The sequence below is a fragment of the Bos taurus genome, chromosome 1 (assembly GCF_002263795.3).
Source record: "Bos taurus isolate L1 Dominette 01449 registration number 42190680 breed Hereford chromosome 1, ARS-UCD2.0, whole genome shotgun sequence".
Taxonomy (NCBI): Eukaryota; Metazoa; Chordata; class Mammalia; order Artiodactyla; family Bovidae; genus Bos; species Bos taurus.
In genome coordinates this window covers 107,429,730-107,447,643 of record NC_037328.1, presented here as the reverse complement: position 1 = coordinate 107,447,643, position 17,914 = coordinate 107,429,730, and the positions used below count along the sequence as shown (strand labels likewise).

At 43.3% G+C, this 17,914-nt stretch overlaps 1 protein-coding gene across 1 annotated transcript; it reads left to right on the top strand.

Moving 5' to 3' along the window:
- The first annotated feature begins 7,463 nt into the window (after positions 1 to 7,463).
- On the top strand, positions 7,464 to 14,162 carry IL12A (interleukin 12A). Its single transcript, NM_174355.2, is given in 7 exon segments — positions 7,464 to 7,479; positions 8,102 to 8,253; positions 11,389 to 11,502; positions 11,855 to 11,896; positions 11,973 to 12,014; positions 12,115 to 12,258; positions 13,985 to 14,162. Coding segments are annotated over 7 exon segments (666 nt in total). The 3' UTR covers positions 14,141 to 14,162.
- The last annotated feature ends 3,752 nt before the right edge of the window (positions 14,163 to 17,914 follow it).

The following is a 17,914-nucleotide window of genomic DNA, read 5'->3' as shown; positions in this document are numbered from 1 at the left end:
GTTTTTTTTTCTAGGTTATTATTTGTCTTTAAATGTTATCTATGGTATCCTTTTGTTGTAGAAATGTTTGTTCTTTATATAATCAAATTTATCATCTTTTTCTTTTTAATGTCTAAGCATCAGGTGATCTCATTAGGCATGAGGCTGTGATGGCCAGGAGCCATATCATTTTTGCTTGTTTGTTTGTTAAACTGTCTCAAGATGCAGAAAAATTTGCAACAATATTCATAAAAACCTTTATTCTGGAGCACCAATGAGCAATAATAACATCTTTCCTGGAAATTTTTTCTTGAAGACCACTGTCAGTATTTTTGAGGTTATTTAAGACAGTATGATAACATATAAATGTTGCCTATAGAAACAATACTATGAACGTTTAGGACTCCCCTTTCCCCTCATTGGGAAGTTGCCACTTAACATTTAAACGACTGCCAAGAGGCAGCTGTGGAAGAAACTAGTGACCCTGTGTCTTAATCCAAAAATCTTAACTACTCCTGTCACTGTGTAGTGGTATTTCATAGTGATGACTCTCTTCAACTTTACAAATACTTACCTGGTGATTGATTATATAATATGATCCGCATGACTAAACTAGGCAACCAGGCATTACCATCTCCATTTTGCAGATATGAAAATTAGGAAAGGCAGTGGCCTGTCTTAGTTTATACAGCTACCAAGTAGCAGAAGGCAGCTAGAATTAAGGTCTTCTGATCGTAGATGCAAAGTCAGTCTTTCTGGCTCAGCTCACTACTTTTCTCCCTGCTGCTAAAACACTTCACTGCCAAAACAAAATTGCTCCATAGAACCAGCCTCATTAACATGTCATGCCTGAGGCTTGTCTATTCAGTTCAGTTCAGTTCAGTCACTCAGTCGTGTCAGACTCTTTGTGACCCATGGACTGCAGAACACCAGGCTTCCCTGTCCATCACCAACTCCCAGAGGTTGCTCAAACTCATATCCATCGAGTCAGTGATGCCAAACCATCTCATCCTCTGTCATCCCCCTTCTCCTCCTGCCTTCAATCTTTCCCAGCATCATCGTCTTTTCCAATGAGTCAGTTCTTCACATCAGGTGGCCAAAGTATTGGAGCTTCAGCTTCAGCATCAGTCCCTCCAATGAATATTTAGGACTGATTTCCTCTAGGATTGACTGGTTGGATCTCCTTGCAGTCCAAGGGACTCTCAAGAGTCTTCTCCAACACCTCAGTTCAAAAGCATCAATTCTTTGGCACATAACAGGAATATAAGACTCTGCTTCTTACCCTGACAGGTCACCTTTCAGGAGCAGAGCTGTACTGAACCCCACTCTGTCAGGTGGGGCGTGAGAACACCAGCTGATTTATGGTCAAATTCAATGATCCCTATAGAATAGAACTGCAGGAAAACTAACAGCAGAGTCCTCACTATGTTATGTTTACAATACCTACTTACAGATTCACATTGACACACAGATCACAAACCTCTTTGGAACCTCACTTCTTCCAAGAATGGAATGCTACTCTAAATCATGGCACCAAAGATACAGTGCTAAGTCTTCAGTTCAGAGTCTATGACTGTGAAATTGTCTTCTAAGGAGAATAACAACAAAGGCAGGTAGTCTGAGCAACTACTGATTTTTTTGGTACAGCTGCAGGTATCCCGCACTACTGATAAATTTGGACAGTGTAACTTATTTCAGTTTGGGGGTGGGAGAAGCCATCCTGTGTACTATAGGATGTTGAGTAGCACGTGGCATCATTTCCCCACCCACTAGATGCCAGTAGCAATCCCTGTCCCCATTATAACAACCAAAAACTGTTCCAGACATTGCCAAACGTCCTCTGGGGAACAAGACCACGTCCAGCTGAGAAACAGTGATACAAGACCTTAAAACATTCTGCCAAATATCTGAAAAGACCTCTGATTACCAGTGATGGATCTATTAGATGAGATCTCAGATTGGTCCACTGCTCAAACTCAATGGGAAAAGAATGACTAATAGAAAAACTATCTGAGTATACCAAACTACAATTAAAGTTTGCAAACAACCCACTCCAGTATTCTTGCCTGGAAAATTCCATGGACCGAGAAGCCTGGCAGGCTACAATCTATGGGGTTGCAAAGGTCGACAGAGAGACTAACACACACACACATACTTATATTTATATATATTTTTTATCCCCATTCCTCATCCCATCACTCCTCAGTGGGATCTATCCTAATGTGTTTAACACATTTCATTTGTTTGCAAGTGTCCTTGTATAACATGTACCATTTTGAATATATTCTTCTCATTACAGTAAACACAAGTCTGCAATTGCTTATCCACAATTCTGAAACCTCACAGCTCTGGACCCCAAAAGTTTTTCCTTAAACTCACTTAGTAAAATCTGATGCATGGGACATGAGGTTATTTGTAGCCTTTATCCACTTAATGTAACCCATTCCTACATTTGGCTGCAGAAATATTGTGTTCAATCATGAGATGCTGCCTTTTCTTTTTCTAAAATCCAATTTTTTTGTATTCCTAAACAAACCTGACTGCAAGAGGTTTAACTGTCTGTGTCTAGTATTATACACAGATCTTATTCTGGTTTTATCTTTACGTTTTTACCTAGTATCATGTTTTAAAGATATACTCATATTGATGTGTATACATCTAGTCCACTGCTTCTAAATGTTGCAGAATACTCCAGGAAGTGGATCCCTCACATTCTATTTATTCATTTCCCCACTGGTGGGCAGCTAGATGGTCTCCAACTCCCACCACTACAACCAATGACTTAACATGTATGAACATCTTCATACATGCCCTTTTATGGACCTTGGGATCTATATTTCTTTAGGATGTATACCCAAGCTAGAACACTGGATAATCAGGTATGCAAACACTGGATAATCAGGTATGCATATACTTAATCCAACTGAAGCCAGACGCCAAAATGCCCTCCAGTATAGCTGCATCAGTCTACTTGCATTATATAAAAGAACCTAGGATCCTACATTTTCACCAACACTTGTCAGTGTCCAATGTACTCATTTTTTTTTTGGTGGTCTAAAAGGTCAAAGTGATATATTCTTCTTCTTTACTGTTGTAGTTTTCAGATTATACTATATTTGAGCATCTCATGATGCTGGTTAGCCTTTGAGGTTTCCTTTCTGTATATTGCTGCCTGTTCATAAGTTTTGCCCATCGTCACTGGGGTTTCTTTTTCTTACTGACTTTTAGTCTTCTGTACCTCTGTACCTTCTATACTTTCCTGTTGGTTTTAGACATTGCACAATATTTTCTCCCAGTCTGTCAGCTATCTCTTAACTTTGTCCATAGTTAACAGGAAATCATACTACAGAAATTTTTAATTTTATGTAATCAAATATTTGAGTATTTCACTTACGACTTGGGGCTTTCCTATTTTTTTAAGAAGTCCTTCCCACTCTTGAATGATGAAGATAGTGTCCTACATTTTCTTCTACTACTGTAATAATTTTACTTTTCACATTTAGTCTTTAACCTACTTCTAAGTGGCTCCACTTCTGTATGATAAAATTTTCTACTAAACAATCCATGCTTCCCTGATTGATCTAAGTGCCATCATACCTTTATACTAAATATACATACATACGAGTCTGTCTATAATTTTCTATTTTGTTTGAAAGGTGCATTTGACTGTCTTATTGCCAAATGTTATTTTTATTACTATTGCTCTGAACTATATCTTTATATCTGGTAGGACTATTTGCCTATCTCTATTATTTCTTTACAGGTTTAACTTAGATATTCATGGGCTTTTATTCTTATATATTTTGAAAGTTAGTGAAAGTTAAGTCGCTCAGTCGTGTCCGACTCTTTGCAACCCCATGGACTGTAGCCCACCAGGCTCCTCCGTCCGTGGGATTCTCCAGGCAAGAATACTGGAGTGGGTTGTCATTTCCTTCTCCAGGGGATCTTCCTGACCCAGGGATCGAACCCAGGTCTCCCACATTAGAGGCAGACACTTTAACCTCTGAGCCACCAGGGAAGCCCCAAAGCTAGAGTACTGTGATTAGGCTTATTATTAAGTTCCTCAGAAAAATTATTTGTAATTTGTTTTGGGATTGCATTGAATATGTGAATTAACTAAAAGAGACTTGAGCTATTTATTTATATCTTAAGATCTTCCACCCAAGGTTATGTGTTTCCATTTAAATTAAATCACTCTATGTTCTTGACTGAATTTTCCCCAATGGTGATTTTATGCTTACATTAACTCATGTAATAATCACAACCACCCTACAGTACCTTTATTATCATCATTTTTCAGATAAGGAAACTGAGCTCAGACAGATAAGTAATTTGCACAAGAACACATGTAACTAGCAGAACCTGGATTCAAACAGTTTAAAGTCCATATTCTTAACCACTGTACTGCTTCCCCATCAACAGGCAGTTACTTTATAGTTTGGCTGCTATTGTGAATGGTATCTTCTTTTTATTACTGTCTATTTATTATCTGGTACATTATTTTTATTATATTTTCTAAAAGGTTGTTACAGATGTAGAGAAATTTGGTTGATTTTTGAAAGTTAGTATTTGTATCCAATGAAATTTATAGATAGAGTTCATACAGATTAATTCTCTTATTAGTTTAGTATTTGATCTATTCTTTCTGTTGCTTTTTTATATATCAACTGTAAATAATGAGAGTTTTGTCTTTTACTTTCCAATTTTATTTTATTTTATTTATTATTTTTTTTTCACTTTCCAATTTTAAATCTCTCATTTCTTTTTCTTTCCTTATCTCATTGGCCAAGACATCCAATATAGTGCTAGACACCATGTAATTGCGATCATGGCCAAAGAATGTCTCTTATAGAACATTAATGTTATCTCAGAAGAAGTCTGTCCTTTTATCTTGGCTACAGAATGTGCAGCACATCAGAGAACTGTTTCACTAAAGTACAGGTTAGAAATCATGTCTGGTGGCCAAGAATCCATTCTGAGCATAGGCCTGATGTTCATTTATACTGCAGAAATTCTTTTTCATAGGAGACAGCCCTTCCAAGGGAGAAATGGCTCAGCTAAACTTGACTTCATTTTGACTTTGCTGCTGCTGCTGCTGCTGCTAAGTCGCTTCAGTCGTGTCCGACTCTGTGCGACCCCATAGACAGCAGCCCACCAGGCTCCACCGTCCCTGGGATTCCCCAGGCAAGAACACTGGAGTGGGTGACTTTAAGTACACATAACTCCATCCTAAATCCCTATGGCAACAGTACAGCTCAGTACCCCTTATTTGCTTCACACAACCTGCAGATGCAACTGTTTCTGACAATCCATTGCTCTCTATCCCCAAGGGGTAATTCAAAGACCACAGCATTGGAAGGAGCCTTAGAGATCAACTGTTGGTCTCATTTTACATCTAAAAGTCCCTATGGTGAGTATCTCATAGCAGATGATCTACTAAGGGGACTGATACCAACAAAAGAGAGAGCTGGAATCAGAGAAGGGGTTAACACAGCTTTCTCCTAATTGGTTTCATCACCACATCTTTAGTAAAGGTTGGCCCTGCCTTGCATTCACGATAACATCTCAAGGCTTACTATGACCTCATCCATCCAGACTTCAACAGGGATCCAGAGGAAGCGCCACTCTTCTCTCCTGTACTCCAGAAGGCTTATCCCTCTACAAGATGAGTGCATCTGCCTAAAGGTGGACACTGGACACTGAAGTCCTGGGGCCATAGTGCAGTCAGATCCATTGGAGGCTCTGAGTGGATGATCAAACACACCCTTCCCTTTCATACATACCCAGGGTGACTAACGCTCATGGTAGAAATGAGTGAACTGAAAAGTCCCACAGGAACCTCAAACCCAACACATCCAAAATGGAACTTCTCAGTGTCTCCTCCAAACTCACTCCCCTCTTACAGTAACCCCTGCACAGGAACCAGAACAACCTCTCTTCAGCCATCCTCAGCACCTTCCTATCCTGCTCACCTGAGGAGTTACCAAGTCTTAGTCCCTCCCCACCCTGAGGATTCCATTGCCCACCCTTGAGGCTCCAATCTGAATAGGGCTTGGTCATGCCCTCCACTCCTGACCCCTGGGACCCATCCCCCGTGTGTATGTATGTGTTAGTCACTCAGTTATGTCTGACTCTTTGTGACCCTATGGACTGTAGCCCACCAGGCTCCTCTGTCCATGGAATTCTCCAGGCAAGAATACTGGAGTGGGTTGCCATGCCCTCCTCCTCCAAGGGATCTTCCCAACCCAGGGATTGAACCCAGGTTTCCTCCACTGCAGGCATATTTTTTACCTTTGAGCCACCAGGGAAGCCCCCATCGTCCACACTACTGCTGATTTTCCCATCATGCAAATGCAACCGCATCTCCTGCCTAAAACCCTAGACTGCGTCCCACTATTCTCAGAAGAATGCACACTTCCCAGCAGGGACCCTACTACCCCCACAGCACAGCACCCTCACCCTTTCCAACCTCACACCCCGTACAGGACTGCTAGATCACCCCCTTCCTTTACCTTCCCCAACCGTGTATCTGAGCCCTGTTCCCTCGACCTAGAACTTGCATCCCATTTTCACCCGCAGCGGTCTAATGTCTACTCACCTGTCAACAATCAAGTCGCAGCTCCCTCCTTCTGGGCGCTTTTGCTGCCTCCTCAATTGCATGCTCCTTGATGACGTTTCTCCGACCTCTCCTCCCAGGACTCTGTACATCCATCCCACTAAACTCTAACGATTCTCTCCTGGACACTGTAAGAAACTGGATTTTCTAAGAGTAGTTATTGCATAGCCAGTCTGGTTTCATCCCTTTTTGTATTTTAGATGGTACCCAGGAATAAAACACATTGAGTCAGATTTGGTGTGGGAGTGAGCCGAAAGTGACCAGTTCACTGCTGGATGCCCCTGGGTGTCACCCTGGCACACCGTGGACTATATGAAAAAAATGAATGATGATTGAATGATTTGCCTACTCTCCTCCAGAACTAGGCGAGAGGTCCGATCTCATCCTAGATTTGGGTGGACAGGGGGTGGCCTTACTCGGTGTTCCGTCGGGAGGGGGCGCTGCGGGGCGGCGGGGCCAGGGCTGGGTAGCTGGGGGCGGGGGGCGTCCGAGGGGGGCGAGCCAGGGGTCAGGCTTGCCCGGGGACCCTGCGCCGCGACGCTGCGCCGAATTTCACTTTCGTTTTGGCCCAGGCCGGAGGCGGCGGGGCCGTCCCGGAACGACTGCGGCCGGGCGCACGGGGAGTTAATCCGAAAGCGCTCCAGTCCCGCGGGCTAGACTCCACGTGTCATCGAGAAGCTGATGTAGAGAGAGACAGAGAGAGAAAGCAAGCAAGAGATCAGAGTCCCGGGAAAGTCCTGCCGCGCCTCGGGCAATTATAAAAATGTGACCCCTGGTTTGGCCTCCCAACCACCACCCTCACCTGCCGCGTGCACCGGTCTGCGTCCAACTGCCGGCTCGGTTCCGCGTCCCCGCCGCTCCGCTCAGCATGTGCCCGCTTCGCAGTGAGTAACCAGCCTAGCGCTCTGGTTGGGGGACCGCAGCCGGGAGGCAGAAACTTGGGATGGGCTACGTGGAGACTGGAAGACCGCAATCTCGTGCAGAGGAGGAAGGACGCAGGGAGACACTGCGGGCTTATCCTGCGCCCTATAAGACATCCTCTCTTTTAACCGTGGAACAGCCCCAGGCGCTAAGTATTATGCCCGCTTTACAGATGAGAAACTGAGGCCCCGCAGGATAATTTCTTGCCCAGGCTCCCTTGGCGACACCATTAAGAGGACAGATCCCAGCCAGTCGGCTTCAAAGCAAGGCTGTGTCTACCCACTGTTTCCAAAACACTGGGTGGCTTCCCCACCTGACCTCACTTTCCCTCCTCCTGAAATGGAGACTTTTTCTGGGTGAACTCTGCCTTGCACCCTGGTCTGAACTCACAAGGTGATAGTGTCTGTGAGTTGGTTTCCAACCCTAGAACAGAGCACTGACCTTCAAGAGCTTAATTCATCATCTCTCAGTTGCTGAAAGAAGATCAGTGGGAGGTTGGTGCCCAGAAGGAGATGGGTGGACATGGCCAGAAGAGATGGAAGGTGGAGGCCAGCCTGCTCATTCTTCCCCTGGATTCCCTTGCAGGCCTCCTCCTCATATCCACCCTGGTTCTCCTCCACCACCTGCCCCACCTCAGTTTGGGCAGGAGCCTCCCCACCACCACAGCAAGCCCAGGAAGGAGCTGCCTCGACTACTCCCAAAACCTGCTGAGGGCTGTCAGCAACACGCTACAGAAGGTGAGCTTTTCATTGTCCTTGTTCCCACTGCAGTCTCTCTAGTTAAGGGACATCTCTGAACTCCTGGTCACCTGAAGGAACTGCAGGGAAATTGTGGAAGTTAATCAGGAGCTGTCAAGAGAGAAAGAGGGAACTTTACAAATGGCCCAACTATTAGCTAAAGAGTCTCAATGAAATTGTGTCTCCAGAGAAGGCAGGAGAGGTCATAAATTACAATGGCATTCGTTTTGGCTGTGCCTACACAGAGGAAAGTGGATATTTACAGTGTTCCCTGTAGCCTGCCAACAGAGATGGAATTGTGTCAAGCCCACACTCTTCCTCTGACAACGTATCAATCCAGGAAACTGTTATTAGGGGCGGCCTCTGTGCTCCGGGGGCTACAAAGATGAATCGGCCCTGCCCCACACAGTCCTCGCCAGCTTCCAGTCTGATGGCTGTTTGTTGTTAGAGTAACACATTTCAGGGGGCTTATGACAGTGCATGTCCAGGCTTCCTTTTCTAGGGGGCGAGTTATCTAATTTTATTTAAAGCTTCAGTCATTTTTTTTAGCTTTCATATTTTAATGCAAAAAGTGTTTCTTCTTCTTCCTTTAAAAACTTTCCAACATCTATTGCTTTGGCTGCAACAGCCTCAACTGATATTTTAAAAGATGTCCTTTGATCTTCCTGCTCTCTAGAAAATCTTTCTTGAATATTTCTAGCTTGTTGCTTTATGAATATCTTAAAGTAAGCTCAGTGCCACAAGTTCTCCTTAACGAACTCTCCCCACCTCCAACCTTTTATAATGAGCTGACTGCTGTTCCTTACAGTTCAATCCATCTGAATTAAAAAGGCAGCTCACCAAGTGAAAACTACAGAGATAAGTCCTTTGATTCCTAAAGAAAAGTATGATATGGGTAAAATTTAGGAGCTCTGATTTAAATAGATACTTCATGTGAAAAATTTGACTCTTCTACTCCCTGAGGCAGCACCAAAGGTCAGAAGATCACAGAACTCAATTTGATTTTTTAGTATGATTCATGTGTCAAATTTGCCAGAACAAATCAGCTGGCTACTTGTAGAGAAAACAGAGGTAGCAAATGCATGTGATTCAGAGGCCGTATCCAGCCCACAGATCTGTAAAGTTTGGTCAGTGTCTTTTATATTTTATTTTAATTTTTGAGTTTGGCGTCATTGAAAAAGTAGACCTTTCATATAAGAATCCAGATTTCTAGCTTCTCCTGAAAATATTTGAAGAACTATAACAGTTGGACCCACATTTCATATATATATATATATATATATATATTGCTCTATTTATTCATTTCTTCATTTAAAAAGTACTTGTTGAGTGCCTACTGTATGCCAGGCACTATTTCATAGATTCATCTTTTTTAACAATGCCATAATAATAGATAGTTACTGTTTCATTTTGGAATGCTGCTGCTGCTGCTGCTGCTGCTGAGTCGCTTTAGTTGTGTCTGACTCTGTATGACCCCATAGACGGCAGCCCCCTGGCTGCCCCGTCCCTGGGATTCTCCAGGCAAGAACACTGGAGTGGGTTGCCATTTCCTTCTCCAACGCATAAAAGTGAAAAGTGAAAGTGAAGTAGCTCGGTCGTGTCCGACTCTTAGCGACCCCATGGACTGCAGCCCAAAGGAACGCAATTATCACAGAAATAAAACTATTGTCTTATTTGGAGTTTTTTTTCTTTTTATTGTTGCAGTGTAGTTGCAAATCTAACTTTTTACAACCTGCTCAGGCCTCCAGGAGCAGTGTATTCATTTTCTATTGCTGCTGTAACAAATTACCACAAACTTAATGGCTTTAAGCAACACAAACTTATTATCATATAGCCCTGGAGGTCAGAAATCTGAAACGGGTCTCACTAGTCTAAAATTAAGGTGTCAGCAGAACTGTATCTCTTTCTGGAGACTCTAGAGAAGAATTCATTTTCTTGCCTTTGCCAGCATCTAGAAGCAGCCCCCATTCCTTGGTGGCCCCCTTCCATCCTCAAAGCCAACAAATGAGTCTTTCTCGTGCTTCATCTCTCTGACCTTGACTCTCCACCCTCTCTCTTCCATTTACAAGGACCCAGAGATTACACTAGACCCACCCAGACACTCCAGGATAATCTATTTCAATGTCAGCTGATTAGCAACCTTAATTTCATCTGCAACCTTAATTCCCCTTTGCCACATAACGTGACATAGTCTCAGGTTCTAGGGATTGGGAGGTGGATATCTCTGGCGGGGGCATTTTTCTTCCTACAGCAGACAGGGTCGAAAGCTTTGCTACTTGTTGCCCACACGTGTCCTGTACTCTCAAGCTTTGTTTCATGGCCCATGCTGTTCCCTCTGCCTGACGATCCCCCTCCTCTGAGGATGTCCCATCTCTGGGGAACCTTTTCATCTCTTTCCACGCCCTTCTCAGAGCCTTCTGACCCTTCAACTCAGCCCTTCTCACCTGCTGGCATGTCCCCTGGTCATTTGGGCACTGGCCTGTCTCCACAGCTGAACTGGGAATCCTGGCGGGAATAATACAGTCCCCTTCTTTGTCACATTCCTTAGTACCTAGCATAGCATATATCAGGCTTGTTGAATGGAAAAATGATCTCGATCTTCAATCAACAAATCATTGACTTCTTAAGCTAAATTTCATAAGTATGTTCAGCATGCTTGTAAGATGATGTGTGTGTGTATATACCACACATTAAATCTCCACTTGTTTTCATGGTTGCATGTTTGTTATATCCGTCAAGTGGTGACTTTAACAATCCCCCTCTAGAAGCTATATTTGAAAAAGATATTCATAAAACACAGATGCTTTGCCAAAAGGAAAAAAAACTGTTTTCACCAGAAGCAAGTGTCCCAGCATGGTGTAGAGGCTGATTAGCACAGCCTGTTGAAATGATTTGTAGTATTTACATAACGGAGAAACATATCATCAGGAGAAACATGTCATAAGCAAAAGGAGAGGATGGAGTGGGAGAGAGTGTCAATGACCTGTTTCTTTGGTCTTATGAAGACCTTGAATTTTCTACAGGTCAGAGATGGCGGTCAAAGGCAGCCAACTCTTGCTTTGGTGCCAGCGTTATGGGGAGCCTGGTGCCTTATTAATATCATAAGCTGAGTTTTTTTTTTTATATATTTTACAGGCCAGACAAACTCTAGAATTTTACTCCTGCACTTCTGAGGAGATCGATCATGAAGATATCACCAAAGATAAAACCAGCACAGTGGAGGCCTGTTTACCACTGGAATTAGCCACGGTATAGAGGATTTTCCTCCCAAAGCTTATAACATGGTTAAGGACTGTGCATCAGACCTCATCTTCTTCCAAAAATGTGCATGCTTCTGGGCTCTATCCTCATGGGATGTCAACACGCCCCATTGTAGAAGTTCAATTTGAAATAAAAATGTGTAAAAATATGTGTTTTTTTACAACAGTGTGAAATATACATCACACTACTGAACTATACACTTTAAAATAGTTAAGATGATAAATTTTATGTGTTTTTTACCACAGTGAAAAAATTTGATATGTTTGAGGAGTCAAAAAATTTATATTAAAAATTAGTATCTTTTTGATGTGTGATTTTTTTTTTTTTTTTTTTGCTCTAGAATGAGAGTTGCCTGGCTTCCAGAGAGACATCTTTTATAACTGTAAGTCAGAAAATTGAAGGTTTCAGCTCATATTATGAATTCATATCATTGATATCTCATTATTTTTTTCTTCTAGAATGGGCATTGTCTGGCTTCTGGAAAGACCTCTTTTATGACAGTAAGACACAAGAATCTTTCTTCAAATGCAGCATTGGGGTAGGGGGGGATGTTTTTAGCCCATCTCAATGGTTCCTTCCCCACTTCATTGTATCACCCAGACCCTGTGCCTTAGAAGTATCTATGAGGACTTGAAGATGTACCACGTGGAGTTCCAGGCCATGAATGCAAAGCTTCTGATGGATCCTAAGAGGCAAATCTTTCTAGACCAGAACATGCTGGCAGCTATTGCTGAGCTGATGCAGGTAAGGCCTCCCATCCTTCATGCTGAGACAGCCAGCCAGGGTCCCTGATGAAGGGCTCTACTGTCAGCCCTTCCTGGATTCGGGGAGGCCTGAAATGCCCCCTTCAAAGCCAGCTACATAGTAGGGGAGACAGTCTCTAGGGTGCCCTCTAGTGAGAGGGCAACATGAGCCGATCACATGAAGGAAAGCAGCCTCCTGCTTGTTGATCATGCGGTGTGCCCCAGGCTCTGGGCAAAGATGTTCATACGTGTGCTGTCCCCACGGCAACCACATGGGGTCTGTGGAAAGGAGGAATCCCATGCTTAGAGGGTTGTTCGCTTGTCCGAGGTCACACAGCTTGGAAATGGCAGAGGTAGGATTTAAACCTCCAAAAGGGGATTCCACTACACTCATCTTCTCACACATCTCAAAAACCTCTGTGATGTTCATGACAGGGGCCAGCATGCATATCTGCAAATACTGTTAGTAAAGACACACTAGTCTAGTGCCTGGATAGGACCCATCCGGAACCAAAATGTGGATGGAAGAGAGAAATGACCTATCACCTGGGGACGTCCACAGTGTTACTCAGAGACAAGAACTTGCTTTGTAATTTCCTGAATAACCAGAACACAGGATGCTAATATGAAACATAGAAATAACCACTTAAGAAAGAGCAGGGTGCTGCTGTGGTGACCAGGGCATGGGATAAATACAGTGTCAAGAATGATTATCTGAAAAGAAATTTATTTTTATTTCATTCATTTTTTTGGGGGGGTGCTAAATTACTTGTTTGAAAAGCAGTGAACATCATGCAAGTATCAAAGAATGTTACCATCTAGACAGTTGTAGATGATATTTTATTTTCAGGACCAAGAATGGAGTCAGTTCCACCAGAAATCAGACAACTAGGCCCAAACATTCTGTACCTCTGTGCCTCAGTTTCTTCCCCTCTGAAATGGGGTGATGACCCACTCTACATTTCTTTTAGGCTCTTTGTGAGGAAGTACAAGCAAAAATGCTGATCCTTGTGCAAATATATGGGCTTCCCAGGTGGCGCAGCAGTAAAGAACCTGACTGCCAATGCAGGAGACCCAAGTTCTATCCCTGAGTCAGGAAGATCCCCTGGTAGAGGCAATAGCTACCCACTCCAGTATTCTTGCCTGGATAATCCCATGGACAGAGGCGCCTGATGGGCTAGAGTCCATGGGGTCACAAAGAGTCGGACACAACTGAGCAACTGCACGCACATGGTCTTGTGTTGTGTTGTCAAATTAAAGGGCTCAAACTGGGAGACCCAGTGCCAGGTTTATATACTCTCACACGACTATCTGTAGTCAGCAGGTCTGATACTGACAGTTTCCGATCAGTAGCAATCCATCACCTCCCTGTTCTGAAAAGGACATAGCTTCTTAATGTAACGAACAAAAATTAATTGGATATCACAGCAGATGTCTCTTAACAGAATTGTTCCTTTCTAAAATGCAACTCCCACTGATGATTTTCTAAATAGCTTTCAGGGTCTTTTCAGAGCTCACTGAAGATCCATGTGCTTGGATAATGAGCACTTCTTCTCTCAGGTTCTGCCTGCCCATCTGGCTGGGAGTGGATTTGCGTTGGGTTTAGGAGAAGCAATGAGGGAGTGGGTTGCAGGCTCTGAGACGTGTATTGGCTTCACCCATTTTTACAGATGAACGTTTTAATTTTGGAATACCGTCTATGTCATGCTCAATATTTATTCTCCTAGGCCCTGAATTTCGACAGTGAGACTGTGCCACAGAAACCCTCCCTGAAAGAACTGGATTTTTACAAGACAAAAGTCAAGCTCTGCATCCTTCTTCACGCCTTCAGAATTCGTGCGGTGACCATCGACAGAATGATGAGCTATCTGAGTTCTTCCTAGAATGCTGAGGTCTCTCCTAACCTTAAAATCATTTTTAGAACAATTGGAACCAAAGAGATTGTAATAGGGCATAGGTTAAGAACTGGGGAGGGGGTGGCTGGACCTGTCCCTACTGAAGCTGGTACAGAATTCTCATGCTTGTTTCCATGAGTCATCTCTCCAGACTTGCAGAATGTGACTGTTCTATCCACATGATTCTTTTGATCAAGTCTATTCGTATTTACTAGGCATAAGTTATTTTTATAAGTTTTGATGAGCAAATTGATGAGGGAAAATGTCCTCACAGAACATATTTTCTTTTTTTTCCGCTTTAAAAGAAGAGTAAGGAATTATAAGCTATTTTAGTACCAAAGTGTTTGTAGAAACAAACACTCAAACATAATTTATTTTAAAGTATTTATTTATATAATTTTATGTTAATGAAAGGGTGTGAACTAATTTATATTTATTTATGTTATATTTATTAAGATATTTATTGCCCAAGTGGATTTGAGATATATCTTATGTTGTTCTAAAAATAAAATGGATGAATTAAAAAAAAAGTAATTCTGTTTTTCTAATGTGATTGGAATGCTTTGAGTGCTAAAATACACATTGTGGGAAAACGGAAAACTGGTGAAATTCGAAAAACATCACCTTGGAAAGAATGCCACAACATCCTTGCCCATTTACTAGTTCCTTTAATCCCATATTTTATTTTTGTAACATCTCTAAAAAATTTTATTATTTATTTATTGGCTCTGCTGGGTCTTGGTTTCTACGTGAGTTTTCTCTAGTTGCAGCAAGTGACCGGGGGCTATTCTCTAGCTGCAGTGCACAGGCTTCTCTTTGCCATGGCTTCTCCTGTTGTAGATCATAGGCTCAGTAGTTGGGGAGTGTGGGCTTAGTTCCTCTGTGGCATGTAATCTGAATCTTTCCAGACCCAGGGATCGAACCCATGTCCCATGCATTGGCAGGCAGATCCTTAACCACTAGACCACCAGAAGAAGAAAGTGAAAGTGAAGTCGCTCAGTCGTCTCCGACTCTTTGCGACCCCGTGGACTGTAACCTACCAGGCTCCTCCGTCCATGGGATTCTCCAGGCAAGAATACTGGAGTGGGTTGCCATTTCCTTCTCCAGGGGATCTTCCCGACCCAGGGATTGAACCCGGGTCTCCCACCTTGCAGGCAGATGCTTTAACCTCTGAGCCACCAGGGATACACTAGACCACCAGGGAAGTCCTTTAATCTCATATTTTAAAGAGAGCCTCATAAGCCTGATCTATTTTAATTCTGAGGCCATTTGAGTGAAGTTACAGCCTGTGAGTATATACTTTATTATTTTTGTTCAACATCTGACTCGAAAACACATAAAAATGTTTTTCCCTATTAACCACAGCTCAGTAACATACTGTGCATTAGCCAAATACATAATAACATCCTCCAACAGGGAAAAACATCATTAAGAGGCTTTCTAGTTACATTATTCTAATTTTTGTGACCCCTTGGTCTCTCAGGGGAGAACTGTTTCTAAATTACAATAAGAAAAACTCTCCCTTCGCTTTAAATTATATAGAACTCCTGCCCAAACCACATGGATAATAGCCTTGCTCTGGCTTGAGAGATGTGCTTTTTAATTCTTTAAACAATGAGAATTTTAAAAGATTTACCTGATGGAATACCATGTAATTTTCGAACTCTGTTAATCACATTCCTCCTTAATATGAAAAGGCCATAAAGAATGGACTATTCAGAGTCCGCCCCTGTCCCCCCTATCTTTTCTCAGGTGAGTCCTCCCCTCAGAACTCAATTCGTATCCCAGTGAACAGGGAGGGGAGTGTATATGGCCACCCCAGGTCCTCACCTGTGGAGAGACGTACTCGTTTTTCAGAGTCTCCCCCCGCCAAATTGATGTACAATCGGATAGAAATCATCAAGCTAAGATCCCATCACATGCCTCCTCTTCTTTAGGGACTCCTCCTCAAGCTTGGATGGCTAGCAGGTAATTCACAGATAGGAGTTTCTTGCCTCTGAGTACTAGGTTTGGGGTGGCTGGCTTTGATCATGACAAGAGCTCAGTGGCTTTGATGGACTGGCACCATTGAGTTGCCGGTATCCCATCCCAGCCCCTCCTTGGAATGGCAAGGTTGTCTGGCCGGTTGTCTGTGCCTGGAAATGAGGACAGGCAAGACTGTCAACTGTGCTATAGACTGGGTTTATACAAAGGATCACAGGTATCTCCTTGGTTCCAGAAATTGCCATGACATATCCTTCAAAAACATTACTAGCCCAAGAAACATCTTTACAACAAAGTCCATTCTTCACTTCAAAACTTGACCAGTTTTCTGGTTTTTCTCATTTAAGCCTAGTCTGCCATTTACAACTTGTATGATGTGACCATGTTGTTCTAACCTCTCCTTACCCATTTTCTCTTCTAAAAAGTGAAGATAGGGACTTCTCTGGTGGTCCAATGGTTAGGGCTCTGTGCTTCCACTGCCAGGGCTACCAGTTCAGTCCCTGGTCAGGGAACTATGATCCTGTAAGCTGTGTGGCACATGACCCCTAAAAAGTGAAGATAATACTAGAACCTACCTCAAAGGATCAGATCAAGGGTTACATGGAGCGACTCCTTCAAAGCATTACCAGTGCACCTGGCATGTAATATGTACACAATAAATAGAAGCAATTTTTGATTATGATTATTAGCCCTTAGGTTTGGTGATGGGCCAAATGGGTTTGCTCTTTGCTACTATTTTCATCTGTGAAATTCAGAAAACTGTAGCCCTATTTCACAGTGCTATTGTGAGGATTGAATGACTCAGTACAGTGCTGGCCTCTAGTCTGCACTCAACATCAAGGTTTTAAAATTGTTAGATCATTTGCTTGAAGACCTCAGTGATGCCTTGTCCTGCCAGGGCAGTTGCCCACTAGGGGCATTCAAGCAGAGGAGACTGTCTGGCCAAGACACGATGGCAAACAAGCAGGGTTCTGCCTTCTCAGAGCAGAGGGTGGGGAACAAGGTAACTTAGGAAGACTGAGGGCCCTTCTAAAAATAGGCCTCGGATCTAGCCTATTAGAGAAATTTTATAACAGATCACTTTTTAAAAAGGAAATAAGAACGACTGAATCTGAGAATTAACATAAAAAAACAGCTGACAGAGGCCCCACTGAAGGCCCAGAGCTTTGGGGAAAAGGGGTCAGTTCTGGGGAGAGATCTGGCCAGAGAGCCACAGGTGGGTGTGTTACAACTCAGAGATGCACAAGGGCCTTAGACACCCTAATGGGGAAAGAAAGCCTGGGAGTCAAAAGGGGAGAACACCAGCTTTGTCTAAAGCCAGAAGGGACAGAGGCCAGAAGTCCCTGTGGCTGTGTCACCTGGGCCACGCAGTTGTCCCTGTTTGAGGACTAAACGGTTGGTTCCAGCTAGCATAACTGTGGCTTCCTGTTTTAAGGCAAAGTGCATCTACAATACTGCCATGGACTGAACGTCTGCATCACATATGGAACCCCCGATCCCCAGTGTGACGGTATCAGGGGTGGGGCCTTTAGGAGGTTAGGTCATAGTGGGATTAGTGCCCTTGGTGGCTCAGACGGTAAAGCGTCTGTCTACAATGCAGGAGACCCGGGTTCAATCCCTGGGTCAGGAAGATCCCCTGGAGAAGGAAACGGCAATCCACTCCAGTACTATTGCCTGGAAAATCCCATGGACAGAGGAGCTTGGTAGGCTACAGTCCAATGGGTCACAAAAGTTGGACACGACTGAGCGACTTCACTTCACTTCAAGAAGAGACTCTGA